General features: G+C 37.7%; 1 protein-coding gene across 2 annotated transcripts; it reads left to right on the top strand.

Moving 5' to 3' along the window:
• Window positions 1-1521: 1521 nt before the first annotated feature.
• On the top strand, window positions 1522-24237 carry LOC149070160 (uncharacterized). 2 transcript variants are annotated; one of them, XM_089249815.1, is made up of 2 exons: window positions 1522-1671; window positions 22027-24237. In XM_089249815.1, exon 2 carries the CDS (start codon window positions 22300-22302, stop codon window positions 24223-24225), a length of 1926 nt encoding a protein of 641 aa, XP_089105941.1. In that variant the 5' UTR covers window positions 1522-1671; window positions 22027-22299; the 3' UTR covers window positions 24226-24237. The 2 variants fall into 2 exon arrangements, with proteins under 2 accessions (XP_089105941.1, XP_089105942.1); XM_089249816.1 differs by lacking the exon at window positions 1522-1671 and adding an exon at window positions 8055-8199.
• The last annotated feature ends 1910 nt before the right edge of the window (window positions 24238-26147 follow it).

The following is a 26147-nucleotide window of genomic DNA, read 5'->3' as shown; positions in this document are numbered from 1 at the left end:
GTATGGAAACATGTGAATGACAAATATAGTGACCTAGAGAGTATATATGCGAATGACTAAAAGAGTGACCTTGATAGTATGGAAACATGTGAATGACAAATATAGTGACCTAGAGAGTATATATGCGAATGACTAAAAGAGTGACCTAGCGAGTATACATGTGAATGAGTAAAAGAGTGATCCAAAGGATTTCGTGTGAGTAAACGTGTAAATGATCAAAAAGAACGACCCACAAAGCAAAAACCATGACAGTAAGCAACCAAAAGAGTGACATGTGTAAGTATGTGAGTGATCAAAACAGTATGCAAACATGTGAATGGCCAAAACGGCGAGCAAGCATATGAATGACTAGAAGAGTTACTTCGAGAGCGTGTGTGAGCATGGGTGACGAAAAGTGTGAGTTAGAGAGCGTGTGAGCATGGGAGTGATTAAAAGAGTGATTTAGAAACACAGTTGTACTTGCAGGAGTGGCAGAGAGGGGAGGCCAAGCTGGTTATATCACAGGGTGGCGATTTCAAGGAAACACTAGTTAAGAAAATTACACCAGAATGGGAGAACGGCGACAAAAAGTTTCGTGTAGCCCAAAGGCGGAAAAACCATAAATGCACCTCTGATTCCGGGGGTGCTCTGACTAGTTTCACAAATGTCCTCGGGTGCTCGAGCACCCACAGCACATCCCCGACTTCGACGCCACTGCATGAAAACCTTATCTCTTTATAGACCTCCGTGGCCGTCTTGGAATATCCCAGGACCGCAAGGAAGGCCCTGAGCCACCCTTAGGTGTATGCGACAGGTCCGGTCGCACCTGGCCACGACCACCTAGATAACCTGGTTATATAGGAGGTCGTGACCTGGCCCCGCTGGAATAAATTCTAAACAACACCAGCTGAATTATGAAAGAAATAATTTTCTGTGAATTATTTCTTTCATAATTCTTTCTTTCGTTGGGGGTTCCGCGGAAGGGGGGGGGGTGCATGTGTGCAGTAGTAGGTAGGGCCTCCAAAAAATGGCTCGGGGATCCATGATGTTCTTAAGTCAGCCACCTCGTTGGGCAATTTGCCTGTTGTGGCGTTGTATTTGTATAAATTCTGATGCTTTTTAGAATATATTTTGAATTTTGATCAATTCTGGAATTGTGAATTATGTAAATTATTCAAATCATTTCTTTCATGTATTCTGAATTTCCATTGGGTGCTAGAATTATTATTTTTTTTTTCATTTATTCTTTCATTTCCTGATTTTCGATTCCCCTCCCCAACAGAATGTATAAAATCGGTGTTTATTAATTTCGCAACGGGCCCCCGCGTCTGGTAAGGGTGGGTCTGTGGGCCCCAGAGGAGGGGAACATATGGCCCCTGGTTGACAACCACTGCTCAGAAAACAATCAATTTTTCTGTTTTTCGTAAAATCCTCCGATTCGAATAGATATAATAACTATATTCGCGTGTAGATGGCAGCACGTGTAGATATTTTTTTGCTTCATATCTTTATCATGGGGAATAGAGAAAGAAAGAGTGTTTCATTTAATGTCACGCTGCCATCCACAACTGACGTGCTCATCATAATAAGGATCTATTAGTATTAAATTAATGTTCCTATGTCCGGGATATGTGTACTTTGCATTCATGTATATCCCATTGATAAAGCTCGAATCAGTCATCTCAGATCCAAGTACGTCTCATAAACAATTATTTAATTGATAATTTATGTACCGTAAATTTTCAATAACTTTCTAAAGTAAATTATGTAACGAATTTAATTGGACAAAATATATGAATTATAATTTAAACATTGAAAAAAATTCAACTAATAAAAAGATATTAACTTTATTATTATATATATATATATATATATATATATATATATATATATATGACATTTTATTTCTTTTAATTTCTGTTTAAAATATGTAAAACATTTTAATAAAATATTTTACTTATTAAATTATATATAGTTATTTTAATCTATCAATTTTTTTTTTAGATCAATACTATCAAATCCATTGTCAGTTGTAATTAAAAATAATCATTTAATTATTTATAATGGATTATATATTAATCATTTATTTATAATTAATTACATTAATCAATTATATCAATAGTACAGTGTATAAATTCATTTGTCAGGAAATTCTCTTCTGCTCGACACGGTTAAATTTTTCAATTCGATTTAACTTATATGTATATTTTTATATTTGAATCGTTGAATTGATTTTTTTACAATTTTAGTAGAAGAAAAAACTAAATTTTATAGTTTAAATTATTGCATTGATGATTAATTAAATTACATTTATTGACGATAATATGCTTGAATTTTGGGTCTACGTCAAAATGTATTTAGAATATTTTATCGATATGATAATCTGAATAAATTTTTGAACCAGTAATTCAATTTATTTCCGTGTATAAAAAAAAATTGCAGAACATTATAAAACTCGTACGATTCTTGATACAGATGAGAGCATTGGACAATACAATATAAATTAAACACGCGCAGCCGAACACACGGAGAAAAGGGCACGTAAATGCCGTGGCCGATATAAGATGTGTTGGGAGAAACAATCGGGAAAATTAAGCAAAAATCGAGAAACATGAATTGATGTGCTATTATAATAAGAAAAGAAATATATTAATTCTCTTATGGCTGTTGCGTTAAATAGATTTTTAAATGGATCTTAAACATGTGGCGTAGGCTATTGATTTCTCTTAAGGGGTATCGTACCTATTAACATGTTGAAAAACTATGCTCTAATAGAAAATTTCATTAAAAATGCTATTTAAGTATTGATTTGTTTCAAAATTTTTTTGTACATGTTCTTGATCGTATGCTCTACCCTATGCTGGTATAGTTTTCATATCTTAGATACTTAATTTTTTTGTAAATTTTCCAAAAAATGCATCAAAAACAGCCTGCGTGCATGATGAAATACCATGACATCAATGTAATTGAATAAAAACTAATTAAAAATAAAAGAAACTGTTCAATTCATGAAATGAAGCAAAAGGCTGGGATTTCATTAACTCAATCTTATTGAAAATTGAATTTTAATTTTAAAAATTTTTGGAACTTTAATTTAAATAAGATTGAGTTTGAGGTTTATGAAATCTCAACCTTTTGCTCCATTTCATGAACCGAACAATATAATTTATTTCGAATCAACAAATTTTTATCGAACTACATTGATGTCATGGTATTTTATCATGCGCGCAAACTGTTATTAATGCATTTTTTTGAAAATTTAAGAAAACTTAAATATCCCAGATATGTAAAATTTTATACCAGCATGGGGTATCGTACCCCATGCACATACAATCAAGAACATGTGTAAAAAATTTGAAATAAATCAATACTTAAATAGGATTTTTAATGATATTTCTATTAGAACATAGTTTTCCACCATGTTAAAAGGTATGAGACCCCTTAAAGCGACAGGCAGAATATTCCAGCAGCGTGGACCACAAAGCTGGATTTAACGGCGGGCGCCCTGACTTCTCCCGAGGGCTCCGAAAAACCCAAATTTTACTTTTTTTTTTCTAATTTAAGGAGGGGGGGAGGAGACCAATGTTGCTCTGAGTCTCAACCGACTAAAATTCGCTTCAGGTGGGCCCGTATTATTAATGTTGTTGAAAAGCAGATTAGTGTGAGCTACAGCGGGGTAAAGTATATTACGAGTACGGGTGTTACATTCGTGGTTAATGGAAGTCGGTGGTATAATTTTGGTTGTCGGGTAATTTTATTGCCTTGAACATGAAAATTAAAAGAAATTAATCATGGAGTATATGAAAACAGGAAGGGTATGTTGGTAGTATGGAAATATTATATGTCTCTGGATGATGGATAGATTATTTAGGTTTTCGGACGATATGTGCGACCCCGAATCAAGTGACAGTAGGTGAATGTATAAGTAGGAAGTAGCCTACATGAGCATTATGAATTAAAAGTTTAATTTTCAACGGAATGGCAGTAGAAACATAAATTTAGCAACGACGCCCGTTGCCTGTCTCAATTTAATGCGATTGTATTTATATGACATCCCATTTTAAGTGACAATTGAAAATCGCACCCAGAAATTTTACGGATGAATTGTACTGAATGAATTTCGGAGTTATTTATGGAGACTGGTTGGATAACAAGAGGAATAGGCTTCAACAACAACTGACGGTAGTGATTAGTGCGAAAAACTGACCATTTAACTGCGGGAGAGATACAAATATACTGATGATAATGTAGCAAAAAACTTTCATCGATCATAATCTAATTAAATTTATGTATGATACAACAGTATATAATTAAATAAAAATTTTAAATTTCCGTTGTTAAATTAAACGTTAATTATAATATCTTTATATATGCATTTGTTAAACTATTTTCTTCAATTAAATTCATGTTGAGAATTTCTAATTGGGACTGAATAAAAAAATTATCGATTGTATTTTAATCGGGGGTTTGACGGTTGCTTAATTCATCAACCACCCCTTTTTGAAGATATGAAATATTCGAAATTAAAATGATCGAAATACCAATTTGTGGAGAAAGCCCACTTACCTCTCATCCAGGTACCTCAGCCAGTAAATTAAATTACAGCTCACGATATCACGCATATGTTTCTGAATTTTCACGACAATTAACTGAAGTTTTTTTTATAGGTTGCACTATATTTTTGGCAACACAATCATGAAAAAATAAAATCGATATTTTCTTCATTGCTTGATTGAATTTCATACACGTGCTCATATTCTCACAAAAATGCACACAAGTATTGCACAAAATTAGTACAATATTTTGTGAAAGTTACAAATAATTTGCAGTTTTTTTTGGTCTTCAAAATACACGCGTGACTAAATTTTCACTGGAAATTATGAGTAAAAGCATTCACAGTTCACGTGACCGATATTTGAGAACAATTTGCCCAGTACAGTCAAACCTCGTTAATGAGTCACTCTTGGGAGTGCAAAAATATGATTTAGTAAGCGGAGTAAGCCATAGCTGTGCCAATTCCAACTGGGAGTTCCAAAAAAGTGACCCGGTAAGCGGAGTGACGTGTTAACCGGGTGACGCACTAACGAGGTTTGACTGTATTCGAGAAAATGTCTAAATTCCAAGGACAGATACACGGGAACATGGCGTATTTTTTTTCCATCGATGGTATAGTTATAACTATTTTTTATGAACGGTAAGTGGTTAGATTTTTGTATCGACGATATTTTATAACAAATTTTTCATAGATAATAATCTGATTGAAATTGTTTTACGCTAGTAATTATATATTTTTTATTTATGCTATTCCGATTGTGAATTTTCTTTTATCGATGATGATTTGACCATAATTACTGTGTCAATGATAATTTAAATCGAGTTTTTTTGCCAATGATTATTTATTTGTAAATTTTCTTCCGATTATTTTTCAAAATCTAATAATGCAAATAATGATTAATTAACAATAGTAATGCGGATAATTTTTTCTCAAGTCTGCGAAAATATTATCGATAATTATTTTTGTTACAAGGGGATGCACATCGTTATTATAGAGCCATGGTCCCATACCCTCACTTAGCCTCAAAGGGTTTTTACTGACCCTTATATTAACTTTAAAGTGCATTTATGGTGTATGAAGTTTACAAATTTTGGTGTATAATGGGCCGTGGGGAGTGTCTTTAACTTTTCAGACATTGCAGGTTTAAAATATACAGTCGAATCCCGTTAATACGAGCTCCAAGAGACCCGAGAAATCACTTCGTTATGATGAAATTCCGTTATAAGGGGAACCAAGGTTTTTGCATTGTTCCTATGTAAACTTATCTACGGGATTAGAGAAGTGTTCGTTAAAACGAGATTTTCGCTATAACGCTATTCGTTAAAATGGGATTAGACTGTATTTCCATGAAGTCCGAGTGCCAATAAATACTGCGATATCTAAATTCATATAGTGCCTTCTTAACGGGAGGGCCCAACGTGGCCCATGAGCGGATGCAAGCTCCTCGAACGGGGGGGGGGGGGTTTGGTGGCGAATCATTGAGGGTGCGTATGGTGAACAGTAGGAGATATCGCCCCTTTCGCCTCCCCCCCCCTCGTGTAATCTTCCTGTGCCCATGGTTCCGAGTCAAACCGGGTGGGGGCAGTATTATTGGAGAATATTATTTTTTTTTGTGAGTATTTCCTTATAGTTACGATTTTTTTTTCATTGATTTTGAAATATTTTTTCATTAAATATAAGTTTTCATTGATTCTGAATTTTTCTTTCCATCATATTCGTTTTCTCATAAGTTTGGAGAAATTATTTTTTTCATCAAATATGAATAATTGCCATTAATTCTGGAACATTTCCTTTTATTAAATATTTCTTTCAGTTATTCCTAAAATATTTTTCATTAGTTATGAATTATCATGAATTGCGAAATAATCCATTCCAACAATTGAGAAATCATTTCTTGCTGAATTGTTTCAAGAAATCGTTTATCATTTTAATGAAATACACATTAAATATGAATTTTTATCAATTCAAAGGAATGATTTTTTTCATTGAATGATTATATATATATATATATATAAATTTTTTTTCACATGGATATATATTTTATCATTAATCTTCAAAAACAGTATTTTATTAAATATAAATCTTAACTAATTCAATGAATATTTCCTTCAATAATTCTCAATATTTTTCGCTAGTCACGAATTATCATGAATGATGAAATAGTTTCATATATTCCACCAATTCTGAAATTATCTTTCATTATGAAATGATTTCCCATTGATTCCTTGATTCTGAAATAGTTTTTCTTTCATCCCGAAATCATTTCTGATTGGTTCTGAAATTATTTTACATTCATTCTGAAATTTTTCATTCTGTAATTATTTTTCATTCATTCTGTAATTATTTTTCATTCATTCCGTAATTATTTTTCATTCATTCTGTAATTATTTTTCATTCATTCTGAAATTATTTTTCATTATGAAATGATTTCCCATTGATTCCTTGATTCTGAAATAGTTTTTCTTTCATCCCGAAATCATTTTTGATTGGTTCTGAAATTTTACATTCATTCTGAAATTTTACATTCATTCTGAAATTATTTTTCATTCAACCTGAAATTATTTTTCATTCAACCTGAAATTATTTTTCATTCAACCTGAAATCATTTTTCATTCAACCTGAAATTATTTTTCATTCAACCTGAAATTATTTTTCATTCAACCTGAAATTATTTTTCATTCATTCTGTAATTATTTTTCATTAGTTCTGAAATTATTTTTCATTCAATCTGAAATCACTTCACATTAGTTCTGAGATTATTTCACATTAATTCTGAGATTATTTCACATTAATTCTGAGATTATTTCACATTAATTCTGAAATCATTCTTTATTCATTCTCAAATTATTTATCAAAATTATTTCTCTCATTAATTGTGAAATTGTTTTATAAAATTATTTCTCATTAATCCTGGATTACATTAATTTCAGCATTTCTAAAAATCCTGTAACTATTTAATCTTTTTCGTCGGAAGACAATTGCAAAAACCTTTGAACGCCACATGTGGCTCGCGGGCCATGCGTTGAATGCACCTGAGTGCCTCCTTTTGGGGGGGGGGATTAAACAATATCTACATTATAGCCCTCGTATAAAATTATTGAACGGCATCAATGGTAAAATTACCATAATACAGCCATCATATTCGTCCAGTATTCGGTGAAACAACCTAGCAACACACCATGTATCACATGTAAATATAATCACAACAATGTTTATCCGAAAAAATCTCGTGTGTGACAACCATTTCGTGACTTATGGCACATTTATGCGACGTGTCACGTCTTTGACGTCAACACAAGGTGAGCACTGCCATTCCTTTACAAACGAAGGCCAGTTCGATTGACGATGGCCACTGCTAATTTAAGCTACCAAAAAAAAAAGTGTCTTTTCCGGACAATTTACGGACAAGGTGTGACCGGAAGCGAGCAGCGGAATCGATCGATACGTTATACGTACTCGTTGCCATGGTTACGTATAAATGGTCCGGTGGCCACTCGGAGTTTTCTTTGCCGCGACAGCATCTCTTCCTGATCTCCGGACAGCGTTGCATTCCGTTGCTGCTGCCGCCGTCGGACACTTGGACATAACATCGATATTTTCTTTTACGGGCGATTAATCGTTCAAATTACACACAAAAAAAAGCGTCATTATAATAAGCCCTTGAAGTAAGTTCCTTTAGATTAATATTCTTTGATAATTATTGCAACAATGCGCGACATCTTGAAGCCAAAATTATAACTAATATTCATTAAACTTCAATTAGAATTTTTTTTTTTGAAAATTATGAAATTCCAAAAATTTATATCATTTGAAGGTTTAAATTTTGAATGGTTTAAAATTTTCAAATTAAACTATTTTAAAATATTTGTGATTTTAGAGATACTGATAATTTAGACAAATTAATTATAATATTAGCTTAATATTAATCAAAATTCAGTAAAACAGAGTCTAAGAGGGCTGTTAATCATTAACCAACTGACAATTGTTAGGGTTTGTTTTCCTAGGGCTTGTTTTGATTCATCTAGAGCAGTGGTTCCAACCTTCTTCATTCCGCGTACCCCCAACCCCGAATCCTCCAGACCCCTCCCCCCCAATCTGTTTAAACCAGTACAGTTTTCGAAAAACTTCAAAACAATGTACATGTTGAATTAAATTAAATAAATTCATTACACACTTAGCTCTTTCTTTCCTTTTTGAAGTAAACAAACAAATTAACACATAAATTGGGAAAAAATTAATGTGATGTTTGGGACTGTATTGAATTACAAAGTTTCGAAAAATTAAGCTCAAAAGAGGACAAATACTAACTCAAATCCGGAGCTTCGTTCAATTTGCTTCTATATTTATTTTTTATGTAAATATACGAAGAAAACGTATTGTTCTCAATAAGCTCCGTGCTAACAAACGGCAACAAATACATTATGGCTTTTATAGAAAGTTCAACGTATTCTCACCGCGGCAAGCCCAAAAACTGACTAGGTTCGCCATTCCGCCATTGAAGAGGATCTTCAGAGGGTTATCTGATGCGAGCTCTAGCGATTTCTCCTTTTCTGGAATCAACAATGAAGCCGGTTCAAACTATTCTTTGAAAGGATTCGATATCCGTTTCCGGCTCTGAAAAGTATTTTTCAAACGAGGATTTTAATCCTTTCAAGTGGCCGACTTTTAAATTTAGCTCAGCTTGTGATAAGAAATCGTGAAGTGTTTCAAACACTTCCCAAAAAAAGGGTTACCTTGTGCCGAAGTTCGAACAGCAACGTCAGGACTTTACCCCGGGACAACCACCTAACTTCGGTGTGCAAAAGCAAAGCGTTGTGAAGGATGTCCATGTCTTCACAATTTACACAACCTGTAGTTGGTAGGATTCACCTTGACAACGTTGACCGTTTGATCAAGAACGTTTCGCAAATTTGGAGGTAACGGTTTCGATGCAGGGATCTGTCTGTGCAGTGAGTCCATTTCATTTTGTTTAGCAAGAATACGAAGAAATGGAGAAAAGAGACAGCACTGGGTGGGGGCAAACAAAGCCCGCGCCAAAGTTCGCTGTCACGCGTGCACGACGGCCTGAGTAGCAACTTTCCGTGGATTTTCCTCCATCTGTTGTGAGACAATGCATTTTGACCATTGAATTCTTTTTTTAAGGAAATAATGATTAATTGCTTCAAATAAGTCTTTAACAGTCGTACGACCCCTTCGATGTGTGACGAATAAAAAGATTTACTTTTCTCTTTCAAGTACTTAGCAATTACAAATATCACAGAATATTTCGCAACGTCGGTACTTTCGTCGACTTGGATGGAAAAAAAATATTTCAGAGGTATTAAACTCATTATAAGAGCACTTTCCTCAGCAAACATGCGTCTGACAGCATATTTTCATCAATAGTGTGATTTTTTCCACGTCTCGCAATACGATAGCTAATTCGGTAGGAGGTCTCGGTAGCTTTGACAGAATCACTTTTGGAAGATTCAAAATATGTTTCCACGTTTACAGGTGCACGGTATTTCATTTTGGTGTTACAGTCCGCTTCCGCAAAGATCTAGTTTTTAGCTACTGATCCATAGCGCAAATCACGTGAGTAGTAGGTGCTTGGTAGAAAAGTTGACGTAGAGAAAATTGTGGGATTAGCACGCACACGCCTCAATACAAACGCCCACAACAAAAGTTAAACACAACACGAATTAATTCGCACTTTTATGCACAGCCCGGCATGTGCCAACAATCAAATCTGAAACACGGAAGAAAAGTGAGCCGAGAGGAAGGCGTGCGCGAATTCGGATCATAGGTTGGGCGCGGGTGAGTGCCGTCTTAACGCATGGGCCCACCCGGGCACCTCACAAAAATGAGATCTGGTTGAAATTTTCTAGGATTTACCTGGTAGGGCCTCCGAAAAACCATTTGGCCCGGGGGCCCATGGTACTCTTAAGACGGCCCTGGCGCGGGTGTGAGGAGGGAAGGCCGAACGCCTTCCAGCGGACGCAACCCCTCTGTTATAGAAGATTTCATTGATTGGGAAAGGCCAATATACGGGGTGATTATAAAAAAACTACCCCGACATATGGGCCCCTAACTATCATACCATTCACAGAAACTGAATGAAATTTTGGCATAAGGTATTTTGAGGTATGCGCTCAAGAATGATATGGAAAACAACAGTGTCACTCTAACAGTTACGGTTACAGTGAGAAAATTTCGAAAATATCAAATGGCAACACCAAGTTTTTTGTATTGGAATGCGATCTCTCCATACTGAAAAACACTAAATAGCGTTGGAATGGTACCTGTAGCACGAAAATCCCCGGAGCTAGGCAAGGAAAAAGGACTTTGCCGTGCACCAGAGCATTAATGTTCGTTTCATTCGTCACACCGTTTCTTCGGCTGAGATCCCAGCCTGATTTGTCCTCCACAAGGTCACGTGGAAAACACAATAAAATGCTTTATTTTATGCTGCTTCTCTGTCCTTATTGGTTGTCCTCACTTTTAGCCTATCTACCGCCGGTGATTTTCATGCTACAGTTGCCGTTCGAACGCTATTTAGGGTTTTTCACAATGGAGATCACATTCCAATACAAAAAACTTGGTGTTGCCATTTGATATTTTCGAAATTTTCTCACTGTAACCGTAACTGTTAGAGTGACACTTGTTTTCCATATCATTCTTGAGCGCATACATCAAAATACCTTATGCCAAAATTTCATTCAGTTTCTGTGAATGGTATGATAGTTAGGGGCCCATATGTCGGGATAGTTTTTTTATAATCACCCTGTATATTACAACTGACAATATTAGTAAAAACCTCTACCTACTTTTAAAATTTCTTTTTAATCTTTTTTATTTATTTTGTTCTTGTTTTAGATGGATGGCCGCCATTACCATTTTCATTTCGCGTACCCCCTAACGGCCTCTCGCGTACCCCCGGTTGGGAACCGCTGATCTAGAGCATAGTTTCCCAATCTTTTTTGTCCCATCGCCACCTTCCTCAGAAATTTTTTCTCCCAACGCAATCTAACCCATAGAAAGAGGTGGGGGGGGGGGGTTCTAATTCGTCCGTGGTCAACTCCCAGCTATGTCCCTTCACTAGTTCTTGAATGCAGTCCCACGGTCTCCCCCAAAGACATAATCTCATCGAGCTCTCGTGGCTCCTGTTCATAAGCTAGCCTCTCAAAGTCCAGTTCAATAATGCAATAAGCCCAGTTTTCTTTAAGTAGAATTTAAAAAACAAACCAAGCGCACATAAGAGTGGTTACAGGGCTATACCTGGTTTCCTATCATAAGTCACGCTCGCACGTTTTCCAATTTTTCGAGCGAGGCACGCTGACCATAGACCGTGTGTGGAGAATATCACCAATAGTGACACAGTACATGTGTGCGGACGAAAGCCGAAAACCATCGGCTCAGTTGTGATAACATAAAAACTAAATAAACAACGCGCAAATTTTTTGCTTGCTATGCGAATCATTGCTCGCTAACCGAGTCAATATTTGCTGAAAAATTTCGCTCATTTTGCAAATCGTTCGTTAACCGAAGTTCCGCTGTACAACGATATTTGTTCAAATCTTCGAAAATGTCATTTCATATATTTGTCAATTATTTCCTATTTTCTCTACTTCCCTCTTTAATGTTCTCTACTTCGATAAATCTCACTATAACGATATTTTGAAAGGGAGTTTTGAAACCGCTACAGAATGACATTCTTTTAGGACAGCATTTCGCTCAAAATCGTCTTGAACATAATATTGATTTTGTAAATTGTTTTCACTCTTCTAGGGGACGTCTAACAATATCGGTGTTTTGCCCCACATGATTTGGAAAGTGGCTAGAGTTGATGAAGTTGTTGGTATTGTCACTCTCCATGTAAGACACAAGTGTAATACGGTAAACTTTTTTACAGGGAGAACGCATCTGACTCACTTTTATTAACCGACTTATATATTTTCCCGTTTTTCGTAGCGAATTTATATTTTGAAGCGCATTTTCCAACGGTACTAACGATGCAGATTTATAAAAGATGTCAAAAACATCATAAATTCGGTGGCACGTGATAATGCTGCCCCTCGATGTAATAATAACGATAATCCTTCAACAACGATATTTTATCTTAGTCCACTCAGTATCATTACATCGAGGTTTCACTGCATAAGAATATCGGATATTTGAGTTTCTCCATGATACCCGATATGCTGACTACAAAAGCAGAAACAAACGGTTGGATGCTTATAAAAAGAAATATAGGCTTCTTTCTATTCTTTAAAATCGAAACCATTACAATGAATACAAGTGATAAATTTGCTACAGCAATGGGTAAAGATACTTATCTCCATAGTTACCGTACCGGTAACAACACGTGAACTCAAACTGACCAAAAACTTTTAATAAATCTATATATATAAAATTGATTTTCTGTGTGTGTGTATGTTCTCTATACAAATCTACAATTTTAGATCGATCGTCGCCAAATTTTGCATATATATATACCAAATGGGACCCGACTTGAACGATAGGCTATTTTAAAATTTCGTCAGAGCAGGGCAAACGCCCCAAATGGGCAAAAAAACTGTAGGGCAACAATGAGTTTTGGGCCTCAACAATCACTTTCCGAACGTTTACTTTGGTTACCGTGGTTCCCTAGCAATGCGTTTAAGACGAGTATATGCCTTTACAATGGTTTGTCATTTCTTCAAGGCTGTCAGTATATACAAGGATGACGTCACTCTCCGCTACCATACGAAGGTTTTTAACAACTGGCTGTTGCGAAGATATATTTCGGAACGAGAGAAAATTCAATGGTCCGGCCGTCCATGTATGGTCTCTTTCAGTGTACACGACCTCCAAGGAAAGATTGAGAGATTCGATGCCTCTGTAGTCTAGTGGTCTAGGGCGTCCACCCGGAAAGTGAAAGGACGTGGGTTCGATTCCCCGCAGGAGCAGTTGAATTTTCTCTTTTTCTGAAATATATCTTCGCAAGAGCCAGTTGTTAAAAAACCTTCGGCTGTCAGTATATGTATAATATTTATGCTTTTATAATGGTTTGCCACATTTTCAATAATCCCAGTAATGAGGTTTTTGAATGACGTCATAATCATCATCAGCATCGCTTTGAGGGTCAGAGAAAGGGTGATCCTCATAGAAATCAGTGTTAAAATTGCCGATTTTACTGTAGAAATGCGAAAAATTAGTGGGTTTTCTGTCGCATCAATAATTTTAAAAATTGTATTGAATTCTCGATTTTTGAAATATTGAGTTCGTTTAGAGATAAACGAAGCCCAGGAGAATAAATATGAAGTAATTAGCCGGACCTACTTTTGATTTTATATATCCATGCAATAACATCGATTTCAGCTTTTTATTTATATCTTCCAAAGCATGAAAATTAATGTCTCCGTATTGTCTTTTAATATTCAACTGCATAAACTCATATACTTTAGGATGTTTTGAAATTAATTGTGGGCCCATAAAGTACATCGAAGAAATTCCACAGCTTTAACTAAGCATTTTTGGAAGCTGAAATAGGCAGAAATAGATAACTTGAAGTTCAAAAAGGAGAATCGAAATACTTAGGTGCCCTTAAAAAAGAAAAAAAATATATACATTTCTACGTTTCTTTAAATCTAGATTTGTTTCTTTCATGAGTCGCCATATTGGTTAACTTAGACAGGATTTGCACGTCCCTCAAAGAAAGAGAGAGATATCGCATGATTCAAAAAGCCTCATTGAAGAAAACCCGGGCAGCGCCGGGTGTTATAGCTAGTATTTTATAAATCTCTTCTACAGTGTCATATACTCGTTTATTGTCTTAAATGAAATTTTGTAAAATAAATTTGAATAAAAGTTTTATAAAAGGTCTTTGTTAAAGAATATTTATAGTATAATACCGGCCTTACGCATTTAGTTTTGAATTGAAATGCTTAAAATTCTACCAATGAATATATATATATAAGCCATCTAGTTTCAAAACCAGATACAGTCGAATCCCATTTTAACGAATACCCCGTTATAGCGAAAATCTTGTTTTAGCGAAGACTTTTCTAATCCCCCAGATAAGTTTACATTGGAACAATGCTAAATTCTGGAATTCCCCTGTAACGAAATTTCATTATAACGAAGTGATTTCTCCGGGGTGTCTTGTGGTTCATTATTACTAGACTCAACATGTAGATTCATTTTTTTTACGAATTTTCAGATTATGCCATTTAGTTTTCCTACAGATCTATCTGTAGGTGAAGTCATGACATTCAGATGATCTGGATGCTATATTAATTTTGCTGTGTGGAAGTAAGTAGTGGTTGGTTGCAAGACTAGACAAACAATTTGTTTGGAAACAGGGGCGTCGGAAGTGTTTCGAAACTGTGGGTGCTCATCTTTAGTTCTATATCGGAAATCTTAATTTCTGAATCAATTCTGGGGGTGCTCGGATCCATGCCACAAATTACCGTGGGTGCTTGAGCACCCACAGCACCCCAGGCTCCGACGCCACTGTTTGGAAAGCAGATAGATCGAGATGCGCGTAGGCATAGATGCACTATATTGCTACAAGTCTGTGTCATTCTTCGAGTTTCGACATTTTTCCTTTTTCCAATTTTCTTTTTTATTAATGAAAAGTCCCTACATTTTGCTTTAGAAAAAAAATAACTTTTACATTTACTTTTGTGCAGCATTTGGAGTAGCGCCAAATCCTCCCTAATTCTCATTCTTCAAAGTTAGCAGCTATGTCATATGGTCACCATATGTATTCATGTTTCTATCTCGCGAGCGGCAGAAATACCGCATATCTTGCCCGTGGTCTAAAAAAAAAAAGGTTGTGCGCTCCTGTCCTAACCTACACAAGATAGAACCCTTGCGATTGAATTCCTATTGTAAGTCAAGGAAATGGCAGAAGCTGCCCACCACCAATTAAGAGTAGAATTCCTAGGAAAATACTGGGCAAAAATCGTTCCGAAATTTTGGTGATGTGAATACTGTGATTGTACTCACAATTTTCAGTGAAAATTTAGTCACCAGTGCATTTAGGTGACCGACAAAATATTTAATAAGGGTGGGAAAAGGTTTTCGGTCAACCCTGTATGATAAAAAAATGCAAATGATTTGTAAGTTTCGCAACATATTTTACTAATACTTGTGCGCCTTTTCATGAGAATAGCACGTATATTCACGACGATATAAATACTTTCTATGGAAATTCAAATTTTCATTGCAGGTGATTTTACTTATAACATGCAGACTTTTTCAACCAATTTTTATGGAATTCACAGAAAATCTGCAACTGTACATGAGATATGTGTAGAAATTTAGAACTTGATAATTCCTTATTCAGTGAGATAAGAGTAGTTTTTTAGTAAATAGTTTTTAATTGTGCAGTCGCTGGAAATATCTATCGTTTTTTTTTCTCCAAAATTAGATATATAGTGCAACTTTTTATATAAAAATCCCAGTTGAATGTAGTGAAAATATAGAAAGATGTACGTGATATCGTGGGCTGTAATGCAAGTTACTGGCTGAGTGTACCTGGATGACATGGGATTTTTTTTCCACAAAGTGGCATTTTGATTATTTTGTTATTTGATTATTTCAAAAATAAGCCCACAGCTTTATGCGGAAAGTGAAGCCATATGTCTGATGCTAATGTTGCGAAAATTATGTAAATACAGTAGTCATTGTTTATCATTTATTATAATAAATGATAAACAATGCCATCTTTTTCCTGTGAATATTCATTAACGCTCTTCTATGAAAATTTCGATAAGGAGAACTATGAGCAATTTGTTGAGTTTTTTTGAGTACGAGATATCTCATGTATAGTAAAACCTGCTCTAACGGCCACCTCTACTACTACTAAACCACACATGCATCTCGTCCATATTCGAACGGCCACATTTTGTTGGAACCAAACGCGTCCCATAACATTACAAGAAACCTCCGAACAATGATTTCCGAATAACGGCCACTTTGGACGTGGAGTCTGGGTAAAAATACGCATATCGCTATGAGAAAAATTATTTTCAAGCTGATTTTTTAAGGGATTTTCCCGCATCCCGAACTTTACGGGACGGGAAAAGATTATGCATACTTTCTTTTCTTGGGTACAAATGCTACCTAGCCCTTGGCACTCCTCTCCACTACCTTCGATATTCGATCTTTATCGAAGGTAGTGGAGAGGATAAAATCTTGAAGAGATAATATGGGGAGAACAGAAGAGACCTGCTGTCAGCACCCTAATGACTAGATGCACCCTATATGCAAGTTCACGGCATTCCCTATAGTCCAATGGATGGTTCCATCCAAAAGAGATGGTGCTCGCAAATAGGAATAGAAATGTCCAGGGTATTGATTTTTTTTAGAGCGATGTGTCAAAATTTTCTTTAACAAGAATGTATGTCAGCGCCTATGTCTCCAGCTATCGGATTGGACTCGGTGACGCCCTGGAAAGGTCTAGTTCAGTTTCCCAAACTTTTTGTTCCATCTTCCCCTTCAACATTTACAGAGATGGCGTTTTCTTCAACCATCATCCTTAACTCAAGCCAACCCATAGGATCCTATGGGATCCCCTGGGATCATTCTATCGCCGGGGAGATATTGCCACTTTGGGGGACACTGGTCTAGTTGAACGTCCACTGCGAATAGGTAACTATTTGGTGTTGCTGGTACACCGTCTTGGTCCACATCAGTTTTTCCCTTGTTCACTTGTTGTGTTCTACCTGACCATTGCAAGCCTGAATTTTAGAATGTCAAAATAGTGCTGTAGACCGATTAATCTTATTATAATATTATCAATATACTCATGTATTTTAATATAATCAATTATATAGCTATTGCGTAATCAGTTACAGAATGGATTGTCATTTCACATATTATGTACGTAGATCGCAAATTTTAGTTGTTTTTTGCAGAAATAAAACTACTACCAATAACGGTCACCTCGCAACGCGTTGTTGGAAGATTTTGCTGTATATTAGAGAACTCGCTCTATGTTTTTAGCGTGTTTCGTCAAAATCTCTGCTTGTAAATACGCGTAAATAGCTGTTTTGTGAAATAAATGTGTTGCCCTTCGAATTGCCACATCTCGAGTTAATATTCATACAGAGCTGAAATTTGGCTTAGACGTGTCTATCTAATACTAATTTGTTTAAAAATAAATAGTAATTAAATTATTTCATAAATGTTATCTTCATAATATATTATTTATTTCATAAATAAGGATATTATAAATAATGCAATTAACTAGTTTTGTTTCTTTTGAAGAATTTGTCAAAAGATCTATTTGGTTTTGAAACCAGACGGCTCCATATATGTCATATTGAAGTTTCTTATCGACAAAGACTCACGGGGATATTTTAAGGTTGGCAGCCCTTACGGCAACGGAATGGGCCAGTCCGCCTCCGATTTAAAATATCTATGACAAAGTGGAAAATTGAATAGATCCTCTATGGATATTGGAGGATTATATAGGATAGATCCTCTATTATTCGTGACGATGACACAAGTGGTCCGTAGACAATTATCAATGGATGGGAAATGAAGGGCTACCAGAAATCAGTGATTTGAGATGTAGTGCACGGAAAGAGTGTTGAATTTGTCAAATATATGAGATGAATATTTATTACCATAACAAAATTTATACAGTGAAATTTATCTGCATTTACGCAATTTCAATAAACATTACAAATTCAAATAAGCTTCGTTGCGCAAAAAGCCGGAACGGGTGAAAATACAGAAATATCTCCGTAAAATGGTATACAGGGTGATTCAGAAAAAATGGGGAAACACTTTAAGAGGTGATAGTACACACCAATACACACAATTATCATCAGAGAATGCATGGTCTAACATGAAATGCAAACCTCGCTAGCGCGTTTCGAAACAGCCGCTCCGCAAACATTAAAACGGCATTCCTGTTGAAATTTTATCGGGTGAAAAAGAACATGTGCATGCACATGTAACCTGAGGAAGAAGAAACCGTACACAAATCTGCGTCACAGTGAATAAAAAAGCGCGAACGTAAGCCGTGTGAAGTTATTCCAACGTGCAACCGTTCTGGCAGTTGTAACGTACGGGACAATTGCGCACTTTGGTAATATTGAGTCCACGCCTTTTATTCACTGTAATGCACATTTGCATACGGTTTCTTCTTCCCCAGGTTACATTTGCATGTACGGTGTTATTTTTTTTTCTCCCGATAAATTTCAACAGGAATGCCGCATAGGCGGAAATAGGCTTGGATGTCTGGGGGGGGGCGCACGATGATGATGTGTCAATTCATATATACATTAGATCAGCCGACAGCACCTTTGACGCTGGGGAGGGGGGTACCCCCCCTGTCTGTATCTCCGCCCATGGAATGCCGTTGCTTTTCATGTTACACCATGCATTCTTTGACAATTGTTTGTATTGGTGTGTACAATCACCTTAAGTCTTTCCCCATGTTTTCTGAATCGCTCTGTATATGGTCACATTACTCATGGTCGAAGTCATTAGGCCTTCGAATAGTTTCAGAAATTTCGCTGGTCCTTGGGTTCAGAAAGATTGAGAAAAACTGCTCTGTGATCACGGACTACATTTCGAGAAACCACAGGATTTTTTTTTTCAAATTTCAAAAACATTTAATACAACCCTGGGTTGGGTCCCGATTCACGAAATGGAAAACTTAGCCTAACTCTGCGTGCGAATTTTATTAAGTCTTCGCATGTACAAAATCAATCGAGGTTAAGAGTATACAAAACGTGCGTTCAACAGGAAAGGCGAGCGTAAAATGTACGTTTACCGCATGAATGTATTCATGAGACTATCATGACTTATATGCGAGCAGTTGAACGAAAAACTATTAAAAATTATTTATATCTCCTTTGTCTTGCTGATAGATAGCCTTGTCTCTGTTTTTGTTATAAACGTCTCTGGAAACGTCGTGCTTTTACGATCTCTGCTCGTAGTTTACGATTAATTTTTCTTTTTTCTAATTTGGACAGAGGAAGTATAAAGGCAAATTATATTATTCCGAGGGTATTATCATTCGTAAAATGTTATCTGGAAATAGAGCTATTATGGTGCTAAAACAGTCATGTGGTGTACAGCGTAACTAGGTAATCGGCCGCTTGCGATTTGATTTAATTGGTGCTGCCATCTACCTTTCGAATTCCCTAAGAGTGGATAAAATGTTTTGAATTATTTTTAAATCTCGGTGGGCTGCCGAAATGCAGCAAGGCTTTTTTTTAGGCTTAAATTAGTGACCTGAAATCGGGAATACAGGAAAACATCGAGTCACGAAATGTCTGAACCGTTATCCGTCGCATCATTACACTGGCCTGTGCCAACACCACCTACAGCAGGCAGCCTCCGCACGAAGCTCGTGACGTTACCGAAGTTCATCTGACCTATAGCCATTATACATACTACAAAAAAAAAGAGTAAAGATGGCGCACATGCGTCGGCCTGCTATATCCAATGGCTATAGGTGAGATCACCACCTTCATGAGCTTTGCGCCGAGGCCTTTTGCTGTAGATGGTATTGCCCGTACCCAGTTTCTCAAAAATCATCAGTGCCCAACGTCCAAATAATCTCTCTGAAATATTTGTTAGCGGGATATTGGAAAGTTTTACCATGTATGGCCCTATTAATAGCCTACCCCGAATAATCGTGTCTTCCGCATGACGTAACTTTTATCCAAATGCTTACTGCCATATGGCCACAGGGGCCAGGTCGGGAAGAGAAAATTTTGAACCTTATCAAAATGTGCTAAACACTCGTCTCCTCCTTATCTCCATCGTATTCAAGTCTCAGCCATTGTGTGCAGCCACGTGGAGATAGACACGGAAGTCTACGGGGGGACACCGAATCCCGTCTATACCGGATTGAACGAACCAAGCTCGCGATCATGCCAGTGATGTTAACCTCTTCCAGCAAAATTTCCCTTTTGACTTAATTTTTCCCACGCATTCCGAAAAATGTGCTGCCAAGTAGCGGGAAAAATGCGTAATCAAGTATTTTTACAATAGAAAACTATTGCCAAAAGCCCTGTATAATTATTATTGTATTAGAAAAGTATTGCACTGCATTAATTTCTATTTTTTTTCAAAAAATTCTTTTGTTTGATGAACTCGCAAAATTTTCCACAAATGCTACGAAATTTCCCACTTGGGCGAATTTTGGCCAATTTTTCCCACGAATATGGGAAATTTCTCATGAGTTACCATCACTAGATCATGCCCTGTCGCATTAGCACGTTTTTCGTGTTGTCTCTTGCACTCGCGGTGCCACTTGGCAGAGCCGCGAGGGTTATATTCGATTTTTGTCTGATCTTGGACTCGTAGCGCAACCCGCCCGGACCACATGGGTATCTATACCCTTTTATCCCGTCTATACTGCTCGTGGCCTTCAGATAAGAGAGGGGGCATCGACTAATGATAGATTATGCTGTATTTGTTATATTTTTAACCCATTAATGCCTGAAGGAGGACATATAAAGCGGAGAAAGTGAAGTAAACAACGATGTTAAAATGTTATGGGGGAACGTCTGGACGTATGATTAGCTGTAGGAATCCTGTTGGGAAGCTAGCAAGAAAATGTAGCTGTTCTGTAGTGCCAGCTGAACAAGTTGCACCCAAGTTTCTGTCATTTGTGTGATTTTCAACCTCCCGAAAAATAGACCAATTTTTAAATATTTAATAAATATTGTATACGTAGGTCTTATCTCCCGAGTTTCGACCGTGATTGTAAAAAATCCCTTCTTTTGGGGGAAAAAAATATTCCTAAAAATTTCACCTGGGAAAAAAGACCATTAATTTCGTTTTTATCCCCGAAATGACTCCACAAATTGTCACCATTACATCAAATCACAAAAAAAACCCTTTTTTTTTGGCGAGGGAGGGAGGAGCCAGAATTTGCCAAACAGCTTGCGACAATTCGGCCTTTCAACGACCGAAATTAGTGAGATTACTTGACCAGACGCTCCGTTACAACCGTTTCATGCCGATGGCGATTTTTTTTTATTGGCGTGATTTGAGAGTAATGACAGGTAATTTTTTTACTGGTTGGCGATAAATGGGGATTTGGCGCTTATCAGCACGATGTCACGTGTTTGTGAAGTGGAAATACACCTACAATTTCACTTTTATTAATGAAAAGTCCCTACATTGCTTTTGAAAAAAAATAACTTTTACATTTACTTTTGTGCAGAATTTGGAGTAGCGCCAAATCCCCCCTAATTCTCATTCTTCAAAGTTAGCAGCTATGTCATATGTCATAGCGGTCACGTTTCTATCTCGCGAGCGGCAGAAATACCGCATATCTTGCCCGTGGTCTAAAAAAGATGTGCGCCCCTGTCTAACCTACAGAAGATAGAACCCTTGCGATTGAATTCCTATTGTAAGTCAAGGAACTGGCAGATGCTGCCCACCACCGATTTAGAGTATTCAGTAAGATTTAGTCAGTTAAGAGTAGTCACTTTAAAGTACTTCTGAAATTTTCATTACATATTTTGATCTCTGGGTGTCTTCTTTTGCAGGTCTCTCAGACTGAATCGACATCGGAAGGACGAGGAAGAATGAGACTTTATGAGCTCGTAATACACTGATGGCTCAAATTGAAATGCAAATTCATGATTCCCTAATTATTGAGAGACTTTCTTCATGCCCCCGAAGTTATCCGAATGGAAACCTTCGTTTATTGGACCGAAAGGGTCCTCCAGTCCGTGGGAATCACCAGAATTCTACCCTGCTAGTTGTCCTTCATATACTACATCTAAATAGTTGACGTACGACATAATTTGCGTTGTACCATGCGCAGACATGTCGTGAAGACACAAATCGCCGTAGTCGTTATAACACTTTTCACAGTGGTGTACGTCGCAGATATCTACTGGGTTCACAGAGCAGTCGAAGACGATGGCATCGTCATCAGTCCTTTCACAGACGATAATAGGTCTTACCTCATCTATAATCCTGGTTGCCGGATCCCCAGGTTCAGTCCATTCGACGCGACGGTCAAAAGATTCTACGAGAAGGTCCCCTATAACTACTGGTGCTCGGGGAAGAAGTCCATCTTCAAGATCCTGGACAACGGTGGGGTAGAGATACTGGAAAAGGAGCTACACGACATCTACAAGGTCAAGAAGAACGCCATAGACTGCTATTTCTATCCCATAATGAGAGATATGAGCACCAAGAAGCCCGACACTCACGTCGGACTCGGTAAAAAACACGACATGGTTTTCGGGCTTCCGATAGAAGAGGATTTCATCAAGATCATATGTTTCAAGGGCAACCAGAGTCTCCTCGAGGACTTCATCGCTCTGGTGCCGTTGAAGCCTGATATCGAGAAGAAATGCGAGAAAAATCGTAAAAGTTTTCCCAAAGCTCACGAGGAGCTCAACGTCATCATCGTGGGGATCGACTCCGTGTCGAAGTTGAACTTTATCAGGTACTTCAGGAGGACGTACATGTTTCTCAGGGAGAAACTCTCTGCTTTCGAGCTCCGTGGTTACAACAAAGTCGCCGACAACACCTACCCCAATCTCATACCGTTTCTGACCGGCCACCAGAGGAATTATTACAACTACAAGGAGAGGAGATCGGAATATTTCGATGACGTCGACTTCGTATGGAGGGAGTACGCGGATCGTGGCTACAGAACCATGTACCAGGAAGACACACCGAAGATCGGCACGTTCATCATGATGAACAGAAGAGGGTTCAGGGAACCACCGACTCATTACTACGTCCGACCCTACTCAGTGATGGTGGAGAACTCGAACATGAGGAATAGGTATTACTGCCTGAAGAACAAACTGGAGATGACGGCCTATTTCGATTACCTCAGGCGTTTCATCAAAGCGATGGGCCCGAGACCACATTTCAGCTTCACTTTCATCGCCAGGCTTACTCACGACGTGCTCAAATCGGCTGGATACGCCGACAAGCCCTCTTACGACCTGATCAGTGACCTCGAAAAATCCGGTACGCTCAACAACAGTCTTCTGGTTTTCTTCAGCGACCATGGCATAAGATTCGGCGATATTCGTAACACTTACATAGGTAAGATCGAGGAGCGGATGCCTTTCATGTTCCTAGTACTTCCCGAATGGTTCCTCAGTAAATACCCGGTACTCGCATCAAACCTAAGGCTCAACGAGAAGCGTCTTACGACGCCGTACGACATCCACGCCACCTTAAAGCACTTGCTGGACTTGGAGAAGCAGAGCTTCTTCACCAACCACGGCCAGAGTTTGTTCACGGAAGTGTCACCGTGGCGCACATGCTCGCAGGCGAGCATATCGCCCCACTGGTGCGTCTGCCAGACACACGCCGCCGTGTCCGTAACAGACAAGTACGTGCGGGACGCGGCCGTCATGACTGTCAAGAAACTCAACCAGGCGTTGTCGCGTTTTGGCAAGCTGTGCGTGCCGCTGCAGTTGGAGAAGGTTCTCGACGCGAGGGTCTCGAAACCCAGCGAAGAGATGTCCAGTGGTGACGACAAGATAAGATTGAACTACGCCGATTACTTGGTGACCGTGAAAGTCACTCCGAGCGGTGGCATTTTCGAAGCGACCGTCAATTTAAGGAATGGTGACTTCGCGATCACTGACGAGATAAGCAGAATTAACATGTACGGTAATCAGTCTCATTGCATCAACGATTCTGTGATAAGAAAATATTGTTTTTGTAGAGATTTAACACGAGTTGCGGCGAATAAAACTCGCTCATGATCACACACGATACCTAGAGGTGGCATCCTGTTTTAATGAATATGAATCAATTCCTATAGGAAAAATGAATCGATCATTTCCGACAAATTTGTCATTCCTAAGGAAAAATGAATGAATCATTCATTTACTGAAACGAATCGATTGTTCTTTACGTAAAATTGATCAGTCGTTGTGATCACCGAAATGATAAATTCTTCTCTACGTAAATGAATCGATTGTTCCATTAAAATAAGAATCATTCGTTATTACTAGTTAACCCCTAGGCCGTGGAGAAAACTTGCTCTCAAAACCTCTGCGTAAAAAAAATCATTTTCTTCAACGTGAATGGCTTATTCCCAACTCTACATTCGGCACTCAAAATTATACCTTGCAAATAACGGTAATATATACCTCGGTAAACAAAGATAATTAGTTCCGGAATCACGTTACGTAAGTCGAGGTATAACTGTGCAGTGAAACCTATCTAAGACGGACACTATATGTGAGACGGAAACCTGTGTGTGTCTTCGACGAAATCGAAAAATAGTCCCTTCATTGATTAGGGGCCCGTTCAAGTATTACGTCATCATCGATGGGGGGGGGGTTCCGATTTGATGACGGGGGGTGGGGATAATGCTTACGCCATCAAGCACCCCTTACGAAAATGAGTTAGGATTCAGAAGGGCAGAGCTGATGACCAAATTTTGCTGACGAGGGGGGGGGGGGGAAGATCAAAAATGGCTAAAAATTTGCTTACGTAATACTTGAACGGCCCCTTAATGCTTTTATGTGCGTGTGCACCTTTAGGAAATTAAAACCTGCCTAAAAAATGGAGTATTATTTCAGTCTCCTTGACGTTTTGCTTCGTGCATTTTTTGATTGTATAATACGATAAAAAAAAAAAGGCGTGATTCAAACAGAGAATCTTCTGGGTTCGAACCCACAATCACCGACTAAAGATTGATCGGGGTCAGGCAGACACTCTAGCATAACGTACAATCATCCCGCATAGTACGAGCTGTCGCCTTAGTACCAACAAACTTGTTAGAAAATAGAGAAATAACACAGTAAAACGAACTAGAATATACGCGTACGCCATCTATACGTCATTTTAATAACTGCATATTAGAATGTCTTTGGGGGGGGGGGGGGGGAGAAATAAAATCCAGGTCAACTTCGGGATGATGAAGTACGCTGCTACTCCCATCATCCCTGGATGAGCACGCTGAGGGTTAACCGTACATGCGCTTGGTACACATTCCTTTGCGGCATTTCTAACATGCCGGAATGTGTGTTCTTAGTTGCGTATGATGCCCCAACGTATTTATGTTGTTAGTTTGTTCCGTGTTCTGCTGGTACTGCTATCTGTCTTTCATATTTTGCAGAATCAATCGTCGTTGAAACGAATCACTTGATTCCAACGAAAAACGAATGAATCTCTCAATGAATCAATTGTTACTGAAAATGAATTGTTTCCTATGAATCTTTCATTCCCTCTCAAAGAAAAATTAATGAATCACACATATTATATACTGAAATGAATCAATCGCTCCCTACGTTAAATTAATGAGTCGTTCATCACCAAAAAAATTAATCAATTCTCTACTAATCGATTCTTTCGTTCCCGAAACGAATCAAGAATCAACCCGTCGTTCACCACCGAAATGAATCCGTCACTCTTCTCCTGCGATAACCGAACTAATAATTATAACTACCGTAATCTGTCGCTATCAAGAATGAATTTGGCGTTCATTGCTGGATGTGAATCCGAAATCGTTAATACTCTGAAATTTCGGGAAGAAGTAGGTGAAGAAAATGAGAGGGAAACAGAATCCTGATCGATATTATAATCGATATTTAATAATGACTAACGCACACGTGTGTGGATAACACTTTTACGGGTAATGAGAGAAGAAACTTTAGACGAGAAATGATGCATTGCT

This window comes from Pholcus phalangioides, unplaced genomic scaffold (genome assembly GCF_987345545.1).
Source record: "Pholcus phalangioides strain wild (caught in Gottingen) unplaced genomic scaffold, Ppha-v1.0 ptg000022l_1, whole genome shotgun sequence".
Classification (NCBI taxonomy): domain Eukaryota; kingdom Metazoa; phylum Arthropoda; class Arachnida; order Araneae; family Pholcidae; genus Pholcus; species Pholcus phalangioides.
This window is presented reverse-complemented; position numbering and strand designations above follow the sequence as displayed.